This window comes from Aulostomus chinensis, chromosome 20 (genome assembly GCF_037954235.1).
Source record: "Aulostomus chinensis isolate RoL2024-O1b breed Wild chromosome 20, RoL_Achi_v1.0, whole genome shotgun sequence".
NCBI classification, from domain to species: domain Eukaryota; kingdom Metazoa; phylum Chordata; class Actinopteri; order Syngnathiformes; family Aulostomidae; genus Aulostomus; species Aulostomus chinensis.
The window spans coordinates 17,883,342-17,901,661 of record NC_141339.1 but is presented as its reverse complement, the minus strand read 5'-3'; the positions used below and the strand labels follow the sequence as shown (position 1 = coordinate 17,901,661).

Sequence of the window (18,320 nt, the reverse complement as noted above, 5' to 3'; positions counted from 1 at the left end):
AAAATTACCGACGTAAATGTGACCGTCGTAGTCACCATCTAAACAAGAGTTGGGAGTTGGGATAAGCTCAGCAGGAGGGTATTGGATAAAAGTCTGCAGGGATTAAAGCAAAAAAAAAAAAAAGCTTTCAAGTGAAAAGGTTAAATGCTGTATTAGCCCTTCAGTTTCTCTAATACTGCATTTAAGTTGTAAGAACACTTAAACCTACACTAAATATGAGAATAGGACCAAGCCAGCCAGCTGAGGAAGGGCTGCTTTTTTATTTTAGTTTTTTATCTGGTTACATCATCCCCTCATACCAGGGGACCCGTTCGTACTTTTTTTTTTAACACCGGAGCGGAATAGCTGAGGAACCTCCGGCGGGGTGCTGCCCATGATTCTGGAGCTCATGCCTGCGCCAGAAGTCTGAGAAGTTACTACAGATCCTTCCCTGGGGGGCAGTGGTGAAGCTGCCCTCCTCTGTTTCTGATTGGCTAATGGCAAGGCTCTGGCTGGCTTTATTGGTTTGTAACTGCGTCATTAATTGGATAGTCAAAAACGAATCACAACAAATGCACGTGCAACTTTTTTCTCTCCCCTCCCTCTTTTTCCAACTGACGGAAATCCGTCCAGAGACGGCGAACTTGAATCCCTAAAGTCTGTAAAACAACCGCAAGCCTTCACAAAGAACAGTTCATGTTCTTTTTGGATTCCTTTTAAAGAAAATGCTGATTAATAATGACTGTCAGAAGAGAAGTACTTCCTGTCCAAAAGGGCTGAGGTTCGTCTCTGTGGCTCCATGAAGTTTGAAGTTGAGCGACCAACAGGCTGTCGTGTCTTTGACTCGCTCGTATTGTTCTAATTCACGTGATTAATACAGTGAATTTAGATTTTTTTTTTAAAAATAATCACAAAAGGCCCTACAACATGAGCTCCAGGACTGCAGTACACATCCATCCTTCCATCCATTTTTTTCCACTTATCCTGTTAAGGGTCATGGGGGGCAGGAGCCTATCCTAGCAGCCTTCAGGTGAGAAGCGGGGTTCACCCTGGACGGGTCAACAGTCCATCACAGGGCCATCACATAGAGACAGACAACCATTCATGCTCACAGTCACAGCTACTGTCAATTTAGATCAGGGGTCTCAAACTGTGTCCACACAGCTTAATTGTTGGATCAGGTGTTGCTTTTGCTTGGTTGGAATGAAAACCTGCAGCCATACGGCCCTTTACTGGACCAGTTTGAGACCCCTGATTTAGAGTATCAATCAGCCTCGTCCCCTCTTAATGTCTTTGGACTGGGGGAGGAAGCCGGGGTCGCAGGAAATCGAGGGCATATAAAAATTTCATTCATACACAAATTGAGAAGATTCTTTCAAAATTTTAATATAAAAAAAACAGGAAAGAAGGATACGGCAGTCTTTCCAATATGCATCAATATGAAGCAATGTAAAAGAAAGGATGTATTCAGTTACACAGTAATTTTATTCTATATATTAGTCTTCCAATGAGCTTTCTACAAAGACATATCAAAACATTAAAGACGCACATACATAACCACAAATAAGACCGAAGTAGACAACGTATAAGAATGGAAACAAGCTAGCTCTCAGTTTAGTCAAACATATTTCAACCGAAGCAAGAAAAAAATTGGCTGATTATATTTGTTTTTGGGGCTTGAAACCACATCTTGTTCAACAATAGACAGTTAATAATAATCAGTTTCTGCACCATCAATGAGACGAAGAAAACTCCCAGAAACAGAATCAACAACCAGGGTATAACAGCGTCAGACCGCATCAGAGAGTTCAATCTCATTCCTTAAGTCCCCTTAAGTGATGGCCAAGAATGTAAACGGCACTGCTATTTGTGTAGGAGCCAGGTGACGCATGAATTCTCAGTACAGACACATAATAGCATTGCTTGGGCGCTTCAACTGGGACTTCATTGTTGGGATCATCATTGAGTAAAATAAAAGATCTCAGCAGTTTGACTCCCACTTTGCGTAGCGTATCCTTCAGATCCGGGCGGCTGGGGCAGGATGCAATATTGGACATCACAGACGGCCTCTTGTGCTTGCATGGAGCCTTCAGAAATCAGACATAAGGTGACCACATTGCATCCACTCGCTCCGGCAGGTTCCCCCACCACTACGTACTTGCATATATCCTCGGTGTTTGTCTCTGTTTTCACATCTCCACAATGAGGATCTGTGTCTGGTTCAGGTATTATATCACCATAATGTGGATCAAATTCCTCCACCTTAATCTCTTTGATTTCCTGGCAACTTTCTGCTTTGACTGTTCTCCTCCTGTCCTGCACCGGAGCCTCCGAGGCATTCAGGGAGCTTCTGCCGTCATCATTCAACCAAGCCATCTCATCAGTGTTGACCACGTCGAGAAAACGGATGCGACCCTCATCTAAACAGAATCTCAGTTGCCTCACACATCTGCCCTTGTCTTCTGTTATCACATCTGATTCTTCCAGATGAGATGTTGCACCTTTCTGAACTCGTCTCTTTTGTCTTTTTTTACGTTTGAAATGAAACTCAAATGGTAATTCGAGGACTTCGTCTGCACGGTCTCTTTTCCTCCGATAATCTATGGCTTCAACTTTCACTTTTGATGAAGCCGCCAAGGAAAACTCCCAGCGCCTATGATATTGTGAGCTAATGTCAAAGTTGTAATCAAGGATGTCATACACAGAGCGTGGTAAATACTGCCCGACTCTCTTGGTCGCAAATGTATATATCTCATACGCTACAGCTCTGGTCAGTAGCCTCAAATCCAGTTTCTCTTTCTCTACAGATTTAGATGTCACATCTAGGTCAAGACCTATTCTCTGACAAGCTGGATAGGTGGCTTTAGTCCCGCTTTTTTTCTTTGGTTTTGTGAATCCCACATTTGGCCTCTGTAGTCGGGCGCCTTCCTTCTGTTCTTGCAATGCCATCTTTCGTTTTCTGGTTGTTTCCTTTCTTTCACTAGCTGCTGCTATCAGCTGAGCTACATCTTGATGTCCTTTGTGAGGAAAAGATTGAACGGTGAAAACATTGTTGAACCAGTCAACCCAGCCATTATTTTTCCTACTTACTAAGTTGAACTGATATGCAGGATTTATGTCTCCACTTTGGAAACCAAAGTTGAAATTATGTTCAAGAACGTCATTGATGATCTTGTTTTTTGAAGCGCCACACAGTCTTTTTGCAAAATGAGCCACTTCGTTTATGATGCCGAGCGTCAGTACGTGTGTGCTAAGCCTGTCTTTTGGTCGGCTTTTGTTGACACACAGTCTTATTCCCATTTCTTTACAGAGAGGGTAACCATCCATGATTCTTTCCTCAATTTGTTGGAAGGCAGTCATTGAATCAGTTAAGGGTGGTGTGCGATTAGGACCAGTGTCAGTCAGAGCATGGGTATGAGGATGGTTCCTGTCACTGGGGTCCAATTCATTGCAAAGAATTTGATCATTTCTGTGTTGATGGCATTTGGGGCAATACGTCATTTTAGCATAAGCTGAGATGTTTCTGCACCTTGTGTCAGGGAGTTCAAAACGCCTTTTGTTTCGAGTTTTACGGTTTTTGCGAACTGCATTCCACATTTTGACTTTATCAGTTGTTTCCTCGGCAAAGCTGAGGCGGTGCAGCTCGTTGTCAAAGTTAAGATGAAAATTATACTCCAGTATCTCTGTGATGAAAAGCATTTGAGCTGTCTGCAGTGCCGTGGCAAAAGAATTAAGTTCAATCATGATACCGTTGGTTAGTAGTTTAGGATCCAGATTTTTTTTTACAACAGATCCTACATTGAAATCGATGCCGATTGTCTTGGATCTGCAGTAATGATAAAGCGGACAGTGTTCTTCATGAGGCATTGAGAGAATTTTCTGGATGTGATAGCCCCGCAGTCTCCACAATGTTTTCTCAGGTTCGTTTTGATGTTCAGTGTCAATGGAACCATCTACATTTGGGCCAATGACTGGAGCTTGCGAAGATTCACGAATACTAACGTCTAAATTGGCGTTGTTCTGGCAATCCAGTGTTTCCTCTGTTAAGATGATGTTAAAAGGGCGCCTGATCGGCTTGTTAACTCTTAAACAGCATGGCAAAAAGGCTGGCTGTGTTAAGATGGGTATTTGCAGAAGGACCTCTCTTGCAGGGTCAGAATCTCCATTTGGCAAATCAAGATCGCAGTTGTGTCTAATGATGTCAAGGAAGATTTCCTCAAAGGTTCCGCAAAGCTTTTCTGCAAACTGTGTCACCTCCCTCATGGCGCCTTTGGTCAATGTTCTGATGTCCAGTTTTTTATCCAGTAAACTATTGTGTATGTGTAGTCTCAGACCTATTTCCTCACAGAATGGGTAATGGTCCCCACCTCTTTGTGGTATTGGTTCATTCGGTCCAGCACAAGAATCGGGACAACCTGTCGAGGCAACATTACAGTCCATTGTTGATGTACTGCTGAGGCTCTGACTCGACTTTGTAAATGACGACACGGGGACAGGAATCTCAAAAGTCTCATTTGAGAATCTGAAGACATCCTTACAAAATTTTAATTTTCTTACTGCATTCATGACTTCATGAGCAAAAGTATTCTTAAGGTATTCATTCTGTAGGTCCAAGTCAAAGTTGTGCTTAAAAATCTCCATGATGAAATCCTGTTGGGAGGAATTTATTGCCAGGGTGAACTGAGCAACTTCAAGCAGAAGAGACCTACTCAAAGACTCAGCAGTGAGGTTTTGCTTTTTGCCGTATCCAATATTGTACTCTAGACCAACTCTCCTTGACCAAAAGAAGTGACAGTATGTTTTGTCTAGTTGAGTGAGGATTTTTTTTACACAATTTGCACGACACTTCCACATGTTGTTGCCTGTTTCCACTTCATGTTCGTCCATCATAATTGTTGGAGTCTGTGTTTTTGTTTCACTTCCACTCAGTTCTCCATTGTCAGAGTTCCTCGGAAATGCTAATCCCACACTTGAGCTGGAACCGTGTACAATGGCTGAACCGTCATTCGTGCCTGGGACACGCTGGCTCGTACCAAGAAAGCTTGAGTCCGATTGTCCAAATACATTGGAAGAAAAAGTTAACAGTTGTGAGTCATCCTGATCTCTAGGATTTCCTGAATCTGTCTCTTCAAATGACCCTAGGTCAGACTCCTCTAAGGGACACGTGAAGTCAGGCTCCCCCTCCCTTTGATAACCATCCAAATCAGCACAAATGGAGTGGGTGTTCTTCGAATTTGCGATCCCCAAGTTTGGAAGTCTGACTCTTTCCTTCCGCTCTTGCAATGCCAGCTTTCTTTTCTTGGTTGCTTCCTTTCTTTCTTTCTGCGCAGCAGCTATTGCCTGCAGTTGTTTTATACCTCGAGGTTTTCCATGATATGATGGCTGAATAATGAAAATGTCATTGAACCAAGCAAGCGGTTTACTTTTTTTTACCATAAGGCTGAACTGTATTGCGGGATTTATATCGCTGCTTTGGATGCCAGTTTTAAAATTGTGTTCAAGAATTTCATTGATGATCTTATTTTTTGTTCCGCACAGTCTTTTTGCAAAATGAACCACTTCAAACATAATGCCAAGTGTCAGTACATATGTGCTAAGCTTGTCCTTTGGTTGGCTTTTGTTCACACACAGGCTCAGTCCGATTTCTTTACAGCGAGGGTAACCATCCATGATCCTTTCCTCAACTGTTGGGAAGTCAGTGGGTGGGTCAGTTGCATGCTTTTTCTGTGAGCAATTTGAATCAGCGGAGACTGCATCAATTAGCACATGGGATTGCGGAGAGTTTCTGTAACCAGGGTCTGATTGATTTTGCTGAAACATATCATTTCTATGTTTGTAGCATCTGGGGCAATACATGTTTTTGGCATAATATGACAATTTATTGCAAATTGTGTCAGGGAGTTTAAAAGGCCTTTTCATTCGAGGTCTGAGGTTTCTGCGAATTATATTAAATTGTCTTACATTATAGATCGTTTCCTCTGCAAAGTTGAAGCGACACAACTCATTGTTAAAACTGAGATCAAAATTATACTCCAGTATCTCTGTGGTGAAAAGCATTTGAGCTGATTGTAGTGCTGTGGCCAAAGTGTTCAGTTCAACCATGATACCATTGGTCAGTAATTTAGGATCGAGATAACTTTTGATGTCAGATCCCACATTGAAATCAATGCCTATCTTTTTACATCTGGAGTAAGAATAAAGTGGACAGTGTTCCTCATGAGGCATTGAGAGAAGTTGTTGGATCTGATTTGCACGCAATTCCCACAACTTTTGCTCAAGTTCCTTTTGATCAATGTCAGTCGGATTTCCTACATTTGGGCCTGTGATTGGAGCCTGGGAAGATTCACGAGAACTGCTATCCAAATTTGGATTGTTGTGGCAATCCAGTGTATCCTCTGTTAAAACAACATGCACAGGACGCCTGACGTTCTTTTTAGTTTTTACGTTCGATAAGAGATTCTTTTGCTCTGTTAAAAACTGTATTTGCAGAAGGATCTCTTTTTCAGAGTCAGAATCTACACTTGGAAAATCAAGATCGCAGTTGTGTCTGATAATGCCGAGGAAGATTTCCTCAAAAGTTCCACACAACCTTCCTGCAAACTGTGCCACCTCCCTAATAGCGCCTTTGGTCAATGTCCTTTTGTCCAATTTTTTATTCAGCTGACTGTTGTATATGAGTAGTCTTAGACCTATTTTCTCGCAAAATGGGTAACGGTCCCCACTTGTTCGTGATGTAGGTTCATTCCGTTCAGCATGAGCAGAGCATGTGGGGGAGGCATCACAATCCATTCTTGAGGTACTGCTGACATCATGATTGACACTTTCCAGGTTCTTACTTGACTTTGTAAATGATGACAAGGGGACAGGAATTTCAAAAGTCTCATTTGAGAGTCTGGAGTCATTCTCACAGTGTTTCAGCCTTGTTACAGCGTTCATAACTTCATGCGCAAAAGTATTCTTAAGGTGCTCATTCTGTAAGTCCAAGTCAAAGTTATGCTCAAGAATCTCCATGACGAAATCCTGTTGGGAGGAATTAATGGCCAAGGCAAATTTTGCAACTTCAAGCAGAACAGCCCTTGTCAAAGACTTAACACTGAGGTTTTTCCTTAGGCCAAATCCAACATTGAAATCTAGTCCAACTGCCTTGGACCATTTGAATGAACAGTACATTTTGTTGGGTGGCTTGAGGATATTTTTAATGCAGTTTGCACGACACTTCCACAGGGATTCCTCTGTACCCATTTCACATTCATTTAGTCCAGTTACTTGAGCCTGTGTTAGCATTTCTCCTCCACTCAGCTCTTCACTGCCAGGATGACCAGCATTTGTGACTTCAACTAAATCAAGGTCAGACTCCTTTTGAGGACACATGTGGTCATGATCACCCTCTGTTGGATGGGTATGCAAATCCATACAAAGAGAGTCATTATGTGTTTCCATAGATACCTTTTCTTTTGTACAAAAAGTATCCCCCTTCTCTGGTTTACTTCTTTCTGATACTTCCTCACACTGATTTTGCGTAGCTCCATCACTGGGTGGCACAGGTCCTTCGGATCTTTTTAAGGGTTCTGTCTGATAGAACAACGGCTTGTAGATAAAATCTTGCTTCAATTCGTCCTGAGGCCACTTTCTTTTATCCAGCAGGCACAATATCTTGTCCCATATGGCACTTTTTTCTAGTCCGCTTTGACGATCAAGATCAAAATTATGCTCCAACACGTCCAGCACCAAAGGCCTGTTGGATGAAGTTAGTACCCTAGTGAAGTGCACTAGCTCTAACATCACACCATTTGTTAGCAAACCTGGATCCAAACTTTGTTTTGCTCCAATGTCCAGGCTCAATCCAATTTCCTTACAATAAGGGAATGAGGGAAGAAGATCATCCTTCCATTCTTCCGCTGACTGTGCTTTCGAGGACTTTAGTTCATTACGTTCACTGTCATCAGCACTCCTTTCACCAGAGAGACTTTCTGTCTCCATGTTTTCCTCAGATGCTTCTTCTGAAGACTTTAATTCATCTTTGTGCTCACAATCGGCATCATCCTGCTCCATTAACAGATCTTCAGTCTTATGTTTGATTGATGCTCCATTCGGTTCAACATTTCTTTTCATGTCACTTTCCGGATACGATGATGTATCAAAGAGTGGAAAGACTTCTTGTTTAACTTTGGCTGTCTTCTTGATTAGGTCTTTGACTTTCTGTGAAATGCGAGCTATAAACTCAGCCCGCTGTTGAACATTTTTCAATCCCAGATCAAAATTGTTCTCCAGAATGTTTGTGATAAACTGTCCTTTACCCTTGTTTACTGTTTTAGCGAAGGCTAATACCTCAAGTACAACTGCATTTGTCAAATACCGTAAATCCAGTTTCTTCTTTGTGTGCAATCCCACGTTGAAGTCCATTCCTATTCTATTGCTGTGATAGAATGGGTCTTGACGTCTTGAGTACTTCTCCATATGGACAATGCGCCACTGCCATATGTTATTGGAGGTGTTTGTGTTGTCCATCTTCTGGACACTTCCTATCCTATATTTGATCTAGAGAGTAAAAAAAAATAGAAATATTGACATTCAGTTTCAGTCAGAACTCTCCTTTCTTGCTTTCCATGAAAAGAAAAAAAAAGACAAAATGAGCACAGTCTATAATCTAGACAATGGGTATTGCTTTATACTTCGTCTCCTCGTGGCGCTTCATGTTGATGCTTTTAATAATGTCTAGAAATATATGAGGCCTATGCTGGTTTTGTCTGATTCCATAATTTTTCTGACTGCTGTCCACCATTCACTCCTATATGTCTACTTGTGTGTGTGTGTGTGTGTGTGTGTGTGTGTGTGTGTGTGTGTGTGTGTGTGTGTGTGTGTGTGTGAGAATGTGCTTTCACATCGACCATGGAATAGGCATTGACGTGGGATGATTTACCAAGCATTCAATTGGTGACCTTTCTGGCATGCTAAACCATAAAAGCTAGAAAAGCAGTGCGAGTAAAAATCAAAATACTCTGTCAAAATGTGGTAAATCTCAATAATATCTTGGTTGAGAGATCTGAGAGGACAGCATCTGGATCTGGTCCAGGACTGTGGGCTCTTCAATCCTGATCTACATTCTTCCTAAGTGTGAGCCACGGCTCCCTGGTAGGCAAAGACTTACTGTGAGTATGCAGTGTTTTAATTCACAAAACTATAAATGCAGCATTGCTGTCTTCTGATTTTTCAGAGATTTAAGTAAAAGATCTAAAAATTCCCAAATGCACTCAAAATGTTTCTTTCAAAATATGTTCCAATCTGTGTCAGGGGGCCACCTGGCACATCGAAATGTTAATGGACAGTGGGTTAACTTAGAGCAGCATATATTGATTTAGATGGTAACTCTAGCTGTGCAGCACACCCTCCTGCTGTCATGTCACAATGATCACAATTAGCTATGATAGCTAACTAAATAAATAATAATTAAAAAAACCCACAAACCTCAAGTATGTCTGAAGCAGGACTTTTCCTTCTGGAACAGTAGTTCTTGTCAGGAAAAGCTGCTTCATATTTCATCTCCCATTTCACAGGGTGTGGTCACTGCAAATACAATGACATGAAAAATACAGAGGAGTTTGTGACTTCTTCGTAAGTGTTCATTTAAAGTCACAACACCTTGTAGCTTGCAGCCTCAAATACCTAGCGATATAACTTGTTTAACTTCCCCAAATGTTTTTTTTCTATTTTTAATTAACCACAGTAAGAGTGAATTATCACCACTATATTTACTTCCATTACTTAACTTGCAGAAATTTCAATTGTAAAATCTCATCGTTAGCAGTACTTAAAAACTGAAAGGAGGAAAACAAGGACATCTAACTTTATTTCCACGCCTCTGCTGGTTCACGTGACGCCAAACCGGAAGTCAGGTAGGCGAACGGAAGCAGGGCGTGAAAAAATAGGCGGGGCCGACAGATAACGCCTGCAACTATATCAGACATTGCTGTCCAAAGTCGCTGCGTCCGCAATCCCATACTTCCACCCTATTGAGTATTCAAACCAACAGTATGCGCTATTCATACTTATTCCGGAGAAATGTCTTATTGTGGATTGATGGACACTAGCCAAGCAGAAATTTCCCACAATGCAATGCGGAGGTGTTATGCGCCAATGCGGTGCATGGTAACGTCTCAGCAGCAGGAAGTAGGAAGTACCGTGTGCAGTTTGAGTACGTCCGAATTGATGCATACTATTGAGATCTACTCAAAACTCTTCCTACTAAGTTTACTTTTGAGTATAAAGTGTTCAATATGGCATTTCGGACGCAGCCTAAGTATTTTAACTTTTTACCCTACAATGGAACGGGATTCACAATAGGATGTTGCGTAGCTCCCGCACATGAAGAGAACGTAGCTGACTCAAACAACTAGAGGCCTGTTGTGGTGCAAGAACGCCCGGATCCATACAACCGCGCCAATCCTCCTGAAACTTATCAAGAAATGCTGAGATATGTCAGGCGATAGTTAGGATGGAATAGCCTCACGTTTTGGGGGAAAATAGGGTTTGAGGAGGAATATGAAGAGAAAAAAAAAACCTTTTTCAGTTTATGGACATTGTCACAGAAAAATACATGAGAAATAAACACGAAATAAAGTTAACAACACATTGCAGTGTGGAGTGTGCTTAGTTGGATTTTCCCCCTCACCGTCCGGGTGTCACGGTTTTGACTCCATATAAACACATCCGTACAGCCCCCGTGTATAAACAGGACAATAAGTAGAGTATTCATTTCCTTAGCTATGTAACCAGCAAACGTCCCATTCGGAATAAGGGCAACAGGCAGGTATTAGTTGAACACTGAGTGCACGCAAACGTAGAGATAGTTATTATTGCACTGTGCAACAAATATAGCTAACTTTCTTAAAACCTTACAGGACAGGGCATCTTTAAATGTTGCCAAAGTTTTCTTTGTCAACGCATTGTTAGCTGTTGCATATCAAATATCTGTTATACAACATTAAGGTATCACTTTCTATCTATGGTGCCCACTTCAGGAATTGATATTATATAGATACTTCACTCAAAAAGTATTTTATGCCCTGACAATACTCACACATCGGTAGTATGCGAGTCAATCGCTATGAGCATCGTTTTAAGTCCACGCGACTGGAGCTCTCCGCATTCTGCAGTCATAAAAAAGTGATGCAGAGGAAGAAAACATCTTAATGAGCCCAATGACACTACTTGTGAGTGCATGAAGTTTAAAAAAACCCCACAAAAAGTTTAGGTTCAGTTAACTACTACGACCACTACTTAAATCCGAAGCTCCCACGCGAGCCTCTAACGAGTGTAGCCATGATGCATTACAGCAAAGCAACCCAGGAAACCCCGCCCCCCCCCCCACCAAAACTAGGAAAAAATGCAAGTAAACGTACCGACTACATGCCGAACAACGATAGAAGAGTTAGTCCAACGTGTTTACACGATGCACATTGCAGTATCTCCACATGTAGTTTCAGCTAAAAAAAATCCACAGAAGACAAGCGTCGTACACACGGGAAGCTCCACCCAGGGGAGATGACGTAAGAGCAGCGCCAGAGGGCGGAATTTCGAAATAAAAGTTTCTGAGGTATGTCTTAAAATTGCGGTACGAGCTCATAGATTTATTCAAGATTTGTAAAAGAGTCGTCTATACACGGGTGGGGAAAAGTCCCATCACATTTTTCCTGGAATTGATCTCGAATTACGTCAGCTAGGAATGAACATAATTTAAAGATAGAACACATTTTTACGTAAAAAAAATCTGAATTCGGAACACTCAAAGCCTGTCCATAAATTGTGACTCTTAGCCATTCTCAATAATATATCTGAAATATCTTACAGGCCTTAATGAATGATGGAGTGAGGGAAATCAGGAATCTTTCCAGACATATGGCCTCAGCGGCTGAGTCCTGTCCATTGCTGCCTCTGCTGTCCAAGTGCATTTCCATTACTATCTCATCGTTGTAGAAATAATGAAACAAAAACTAAGTGCAATGCAAGTCTTTATTTCAGAAAAGAAAACATCTAGCCACTCACTCGAAAAAAAAGTAAACAAAGACTTTATTCAACCCATCAGTCAGAAAAATCCAACAAATCAGATTTTGCTTTAGTGTTAAGCACTGCACGACAAAAATTCTGTTGAATAACTTCTTGTTAACGGAGGGTTGTGTAGGCCTTTAGCCTTGGAGCACGAGATACTAGCAGTGATCTACAAGCTGAGACCTGACAAGGCTTCGGCTTCCCAAACATCAGCTAGAGCTCGAAGAAATTGCACAATGAAGCTTGTCAGGAGTCTTAGTCCTTGGAATAAAGACTGCAAAGGACGTTTTAGCCATTTTAGACCTCCTATCATACATTTAATGTAAAATTTAATTAGGTTATTCTCACACAGAACTAATAATTTCAAATCCCACTGCTGCTTGCAAATATTGAGTATGTGTGGCTGCAACTTGAAAAGATGCTGTATCAGCTTGAGGTGTTAGCAGACGTTCGTTCAGAAGGCTTTGAAAAGCTGGTTGGGCAGGAATCCCAGGTGGAGGAATGAAGATTGGGCTTCTCTCTCCAGGTTAGCCAGCTCATGCACCGTCGGAGCCAGCACATCCACGTGACCCTTGTAGTTCCCACCTAGACAACAGTAACTGGTCAGGCCTAATCTCGCAGGAATTAATATAGTACATGTCTGCGGCCAAGCTACCAGCCATAGTAGCTCATAAAGCTGATTAAAACCAATGCACCAATGACAGATATATCACTGTTTATCAATACCGAAAAATTGGAATCGAAGATGGGATGCGCTTCTTAAGTTACTCCATGAATGTGGCTAAAATGTTCAACATGCCTTTACACAGTAGCGCATACCTCCCAGTGCCCGGCGCTGACCATAAGTAACCTTTCCATCAAAGTCATCCACAGGTACTTTGATGTCTGGCTCACACTGGGTGATGGTGCACTTCAGATGTTCCTCGATCTCTGACAGCAGCTGTGATCAGAGTAAGATCAGATAGAATTCAGATTGCGTGTTGGGAGTGATGTCATCGAATGACAGGAAGACAAAAAAAAAAAAGACAAACTTTCAGTGCTACCAACAACTGGGTTTACCCCAAACCTGTCTTCCACTGGCCACAAAACAAGCTAATATCTGGCTTCTGTTTGCCATCCTCCCAAATTTCAGCCCCAGGATAAAAAAACAAAACAAAACAAAAAAACTCCTCCAACTTTTCAAACTATGAAATGTGGTGTCCTTTTATCTTCCTTTATCAACATCAGTCTGTTCACCTCTTTCTCATTGTACCAGATGGTACATCCTCCATCCTGCTTAAGCCGAGTGTTGTAGCAACCTCTTCCTCGGTTCGCGCAAACATGATACCACACCTGCACACAACGATGGATGTCATTTTCCAAAAAAGTATGGCAACTTCAAAAAAAAGAAAAAAAAAGAAAAAAATGTGATCGGTGTATTTACGTCATCCTGCCTACCTTCTCTTTCTCCATAGCAACCAAGGAGATGGCCAAACCCATCCTGCAAAGAGAAAAGACGGACATTAAATGACTGTTTCATTTATATTCATAAGAACAGGGATTTTAGAGGTGTGATAAAGCCATATGATAGCAAAATAGTACTTTATTATGAGCTATAAGGCCTAACCTTTCAGCTCTGCCCACTCTACCAATACGATGGACGTAGTTCTGTTTCTCATCTGGCAGGGTGACATTGATCACTGGACAAAAAGAGGTTACAGTTACAAGAACCAAAGGGGAAAAGAGGACATGCCTGTTGAAATAACAACAGTCTTCAGAAATACATGATAACTGAAAAGGAAGGACGATAAGGTTAATATATAAAGTCTGGTATCTGTTGTGTTACCATAAGGAACACCGTGGATGTCAATCCCTCTGGCAGCTACGTCAGTGCAGATCAGGAGCCTCACTTCTTTTCTCTGAGAACAAAGGAGAACCTCAACTACTGGACGGCTAGTTGTACCGATCCATCAGCATCATTCAGGTGTTTTACCTTGAAGCGCTCCAAGTTATTCTTTCGCTCATTTGGTTTACGGTCGCCATGGAGACAAACGCAAGAGAACTGGTGGTTTTTACTGTCCGGACCTAAAGAAAACAGATCATCTTGTGGAAACATTTTTGGGGAATTTCAGTCTTTTGGTGGCTGAGAAGTAAAATGTGCACCCTACCTCCTCCTTGCTGCATGAAGTACTGTTCCATGTTGTCACAGTCAATCTTGGTGCGACAGAAGACTATAGCCTGGTCCATCTTGTGTTCTTTGATGGCCTTCACCGTGTACTCGCCTTTCAGCACCTTGATGGCCTCTGACCACATTTCTGAAATGCACCGTGATTGAGATGTAACTCATGACTTTTGATGGGAGGGAAATACAAGTATAAGTACTTCATTTGTTGTGTGAGGTACTTTGTTATAAAAAGAGGACTGCTAGCTCGCTTAGCTAATGAAGTCAAGAGATCCAAAACTGTCACTGCCTGCATCATTATAGTAATTATAAGCAACAGCATGACCTTTGACCATCAAGATTTCATCAGTTCCTCAAATTCTGTGATCCTTTAAACCAAATTGGATGAAAGAATTACTGTAATATTAGCTTCATAAGAAGAAGAACCCAAAAATAGCACAGGCAGGCGCTAAAATGTGTAGAGTATCTTCTCTAACCCACCTGCTGTGTTGGTTCCTGGTCTGGTGTTATCTTTGGCATGGACTTCATCAGTCTATCACAGCAGAAAGGGTCAGAGAGAAAAAAAATGGTTGCGTTTTAACCCGAACCAAGAGAGACACTTGACAGAGAACCTGCGAGCATCCTCAACAAGTTTAAGAACCGTCACTCCTCCTTCAGGTTACACTGATGGAATGTCCTGAACTCACCCTGATGTGGTTTTTGCCCAGCCGCTCCCACAGGTGGTCTGTCTTGGGGTTGACCGGCACCACCACATGGTGGACAGTCTCAGGGACAGAATCCTCACCCTTCAGGTCCACCCAAGTGGGGAAGTGCATGATACGCTCGGACAACTTCTTCACATCGAATGAATGCAGTGTGGCGGAGCACACGATCACCTGATAGGAGAAGATCGTCTGATTGGTTTCTACACCCATGTACAACGCGTGAACCAAGTTCAAACATGTACGCACAAATATCCTTCGCTCATCTGTAGCTCTCCGTTACCTGCAGCCGTTTGCCATCAGATGTAACTTGAGGGATTTGGTTATGGATCCTGTTGATGAAGTCAGTATAACCTGCTGATAGGAGCCCGTCCTGAAGACACGCACATGAAAAAACTTAAGTAGCTATGATGCAAATGATTCTAGGTTCCACGTTCATCACTAAAACCTAGTATTTGTACGTTATAAGCTGAGGACAGCTAGTGCTTCCATGCTGAGGGGTCAAAACAGTATTAAAAGATCATACACATTCATCCAGGACCAGAAAGCGAACTTGGGACAGACTGAGTTTCCCAGTGGATATGAGGTCATCCAGTCTCCCGGGTGTTCCCACCACAATGTCGATCTGATAAAACAGCAGCAAAAAATAAATAAATAAATAAAGACTGGTTATTCAACTGTTGTTTATAAACTACTCCTGTTAATGTAGGGTTTATTGAGGACTACGCAAACCACGTACCCCCTGCTCCAGAGCGGCCAGCTGCTCTTTGGCAGCCACACCCCCGATCACCAACAGCTCCCTACAGCAACACGTTTAAAAATTACACAGTGGTCTCATTAAGTGCTTGCACCATCTGCTGGTATAAAATTTGCATTGCACTTAATTGTATTTCCAACTATCGCAAAACTGAATGTTAAATAAACATCAGGATATCGTTCATGTCCTGCCCTTGTACACTTGAAAAACAGCTTAATCTAGTCTTACCTGAGTTTAGGGCTGGTCACGTATTTCTTAAATTGCTTGACATTATTGAGAGTCTGCTCAGCCAGTTCTTTAGAAGGCTCGATGATCAGGGCTTTGGGTGCGTTGGATGATGCTTTCACCTGGCTCACTTTGGCGCTGCCTGCACAAACAGAGGAGGGACAGTTACTTCAAACTTCTTGATGCATTGTTTTTTGGTAATGCTGGTAAAATGAAACTGTTTTGAAGGCCCATTTAATGCATTATTTAATTCCATTTTGCTATAAACCTATTTCGACTGTAGAATATATTAAAAACCACATCTTTCTCCTTTTGCTCTCCGACCATGACATACGCTTGAATTGACACACCTGTCTGAGAGGATTTGACTGAATGACCCGCTGGTGCCTGATCCAGGACAACAAATCCACTTTTTGGAGAATACTTTAAGTCTTCCCCTCCAAAGTTAAACTTCAGCTCTGCATTCTGGTGAAAAAGAGGATAAACTATTTAACATATGTTGCAAATCTGGCACCCGTCTTACTCAATTTTCTTTTTTTTTTCAGTAATACCTTCAGCACACAGGAGGCGAAGAAAGCCTGATTCTTGAGATGTTGTGGAATCTCAAAAGCAATACCCAGGTCATTACCTTGGAGAAAAATACACAGAGAAAGAGATGACAAACCTGACAGACCCCTTGTTACACCTTGATAACATTAAATCCCAGCTACTGAGGCAGTACCATTTTTGGAGAAGGAAATCTGGCTCTGGTCAAGATCCAGGTAGCATCCAATAGTATCATGCATTGTAAACTCCTGAAAACAAGACATAATGCACATTATAATAATCCTCAATGGTGTTTTTATAGTTAAAATACCAGCTCTTCGTTAATCGTTACCTCGCCATAGCTATCAAACTGCTTATTGTGGGATTTCTTTCCAGTGCCGCCAAAACCAAACCCGTGTTTATCAGTTCCTAGAGACAGAAAATAGGTCCAGCGAATGAATGGTTGATATTTGTTCAGCAGCGAGGACAATGTGAGGAAAAGAACATACCCAGGTCAAGAGCTGCCTGACTTGTGGACCAGCCAACACGACACAGTCCCTGGTCGTGGCAGGTCACCTCATAGAAGTACTTTCCTGGACAAGAGGCAAAGAAGATTACAATTCCAGACACTAGAAATGTGTTTTTTTGGACTGTAAGACATTTTTGGGTCCCTGCATGTATTCAAGTCCCTATAAACACTGACCAAGTGCTTATTTGAATTACCAACCTTTGGTGACACCCTTTGTGGAACGACAACCATGCCATTCCTTGAACTCTCTGCTCTGGCAGCACAGGCCATCTGGACCAATCGCTGTGTTGAAAGAAAAAGAAACAAACACTAAATCAGCTAAAATGGTACAACACAAATTTAGACTGTCCCCTAGTGTTACTGCAGGGTTCTCTCACCAAATGCTGTACTGCGGTCATAAGGATTCATCTGCCAAGTGTTGAAGACTAAAAGAGAAGGAGGGGGAAAAAAGTTGTCAATCTTTTGCTCAATGACAACATAATGACTTATTTTGTTATTAGAATTGAAGCAAATTGAAGTGAGAGTGTTCTCACTTGCTCCGCCAGTTTTGATGGTGGCAGGTCTGCCCTTCTTGCCCTCCTGCTGGTCCGTCAGTGTTTCATGCACAATCTGGATCACTGGGATACTGAAGGCCTGATGATGACAAAATATGTATATCCATCATGTGTATTCATATTATTTAAGGAAAGTTTGATATTGTTAAAAGCAAATGAAAATGCCGAGCAGAGGCAGAGTTAAACAGTGCAGCAGTCGGAGTACTTACTCCTGTCTTACCACTACCAGTTTCTGCTGCCTTGAGAAAGACAAAGGTAAAAAGGTGGTGTTAACATTTTAAATTGCTAAGTGATCATTTATGTGTGAGATACATAGATGCCCTTACCATAAGTACATCCCCTCCACCTAGAATCAAAGGAATGGACTCAGCTTGGATGTCAGTAGGCAGCCTGGAATACAATTATTCAAACGAGTGAGTTTTGCATCTACGATTTGGTAATTTCAGATATTTTCAACCAAATAACTACTATATGCAAAGAAATGGCAGTATAAGAAGGATCTAGAAATAACAGATTAGCATGCAGCGTGATGTGAAAAAACACCATTCTGGGGTTTGGAGAGTGACTTACAACCAGTCCATCTCCTCCACAGCCTGCGCGATTTCAGGCATAACCCCCATTTCTGTTGAATAAATAAAATATATTATAATATAATAAACTCAATCAACGTTTAAAGTGATTTACTGTTTAAATGAACGCCACAATGTTACGTTAAGATGATAAAATCAGTCAAAGTCTTACCAGAGAATGCTGCCATGACTGCTGCTACGAGTACAACCCAACCGGATATAACGTGTTGACAGAGTGGGTGCAACTCCGTTAGCGGACCGGAGTGGTGGCACCA

The 18,320-nt window shown here is 41.8% G+C and overlaps 2 protein-coding genes across 3 annotated transcripts; both read right to left on the bottom strand.

Moving 5' to 3' along the window:
* Positions 1 to 1,445: 1,445 nt before the first annotated feature.
* On the bottom strand, positions 1,446 to 11,527 carry LOC147243091 (uncharacterized). Of its 2 annotated transcripts, XM_086190192.1 has the most exons (4): positions 11,379 to 11,517; positions 11,057 to 11,126; positions 9,445 to 9,543; positions 1,446 to 8,517 (listed from the first exon to the last, which is right to left on the bottom strand). In XM_086190192.1, exons 3-4 carry the CDS (start codon positions 9,517 to 9,519, stop codon positions 1,939 to 1,941), a joined length of 6,654 nt encoding a protein of 2,217 aa, XP_086046318.1. In that variant the 5' UTR covers positions 9,520 to 9,543; positions 11,057 to 11,126; positions 11,379 to 11,517; the 3' UTR covers positions 1,446 to 1,938. The 2 variants fall into 2 exon arrangements, with proteins under 2 accessions (XP_086046318.1, XP_086046317.1); XM_086190191.1 differs by lacking the exon at positions 11,057 to 11,126 and having other exon boundaries at positions 11,379 to 11,527.
* Positions 11,528 to 11,970: 443 nt separating this feature from the next.
* On the bottom strand, positions 11,971 to 18,318 carry ddx1 (DEAD (Asp-Glu-Ala-Asp) box helicase 1). The gene is made up of 26 exons (XM_086190519.1): positions 18,218 to 18,318; positions 18,047 to 18,098; positions 17,803 to 17,866; positions 17,686 to 17,715; positions 17,456 to 17,555; positions 17,300 to 17,347; positions 17,121 to 17,204; positions 16,903 to 16,986; positions 16,746 to 16,822; positions 16,590 to 16,662; positions 16,420 to 16,496; positions 16,219 to 16,333; positions 15,872 to 16,010; positions 15,626 to 15,686; positions 15,413 to 15,511; positions 15,170 to 15,259; positions 14,872 to 15,060; positions 14,666 to 14,717; positions 14,172 to 14,318; positions 13,997 to 14,088; positions 13,850 to 13,922; positions 13,631 to 13,703; positions 13,462 to 13,504; positions 13,261 to 13,356; positions 12,844 to 12,964; positions 11,971 to 12,609 (listed from the first exon to the last, which is right to left on the bottom strand). The coding sequence occupies exons 1-26, from the start codon at positions 18,231 to 18,233 to the stop codon at positions 12,479 to 12,481; spliced, it is 2,226 nt and encodes a 741-aa protein (XP_086046645.1). The 5' UTR covers positions 18,234 to 18,318; the 3' UTR covers positions 11,971 to 12,478.
* Positions 18,319 to 18,320: the final 2 nt, after the last annotated feature.

What these genes read in the sequence shown, in the direction of transcription:
- LOC147243091 (XM_086190191.1), bottom strand. Translation starts at nt 9,519, where the DNA reads ATGAAATATGAAGCAGCTTTTCCTGACAAGAACTACTGTTCCAGAAGG. An exon ending in CTGCTTCAGACATACTTGAG is followed by an intron (nt 8,518 to 9,444) that starts GTTTGTGGGTTT and finishes TTTACTCTCTAG; the next exon opens with ATCAAATATAGGATAGGAAG.
- ddx1 (XM_086190519.1), bottom strand. An exon ending in GTGACCAGCCCTAAACTCAG is followed by an intron (nt 15,687 to 15,871) that starts GTAAGACTAGAT and finishes GTGTTGCTGTAG; the next exon opens with GGAGCTGTTGGTGATCGGGG. An exon ending in TGGCCGCTCTGGAGCAGGGG is followed by an intron (nt 15,512 to 15,625) that starts GTACGTGGTTTG and finishes CTGTTTTATCAG; the next exon opens with ATCGACATTGTGGTGGGAAC.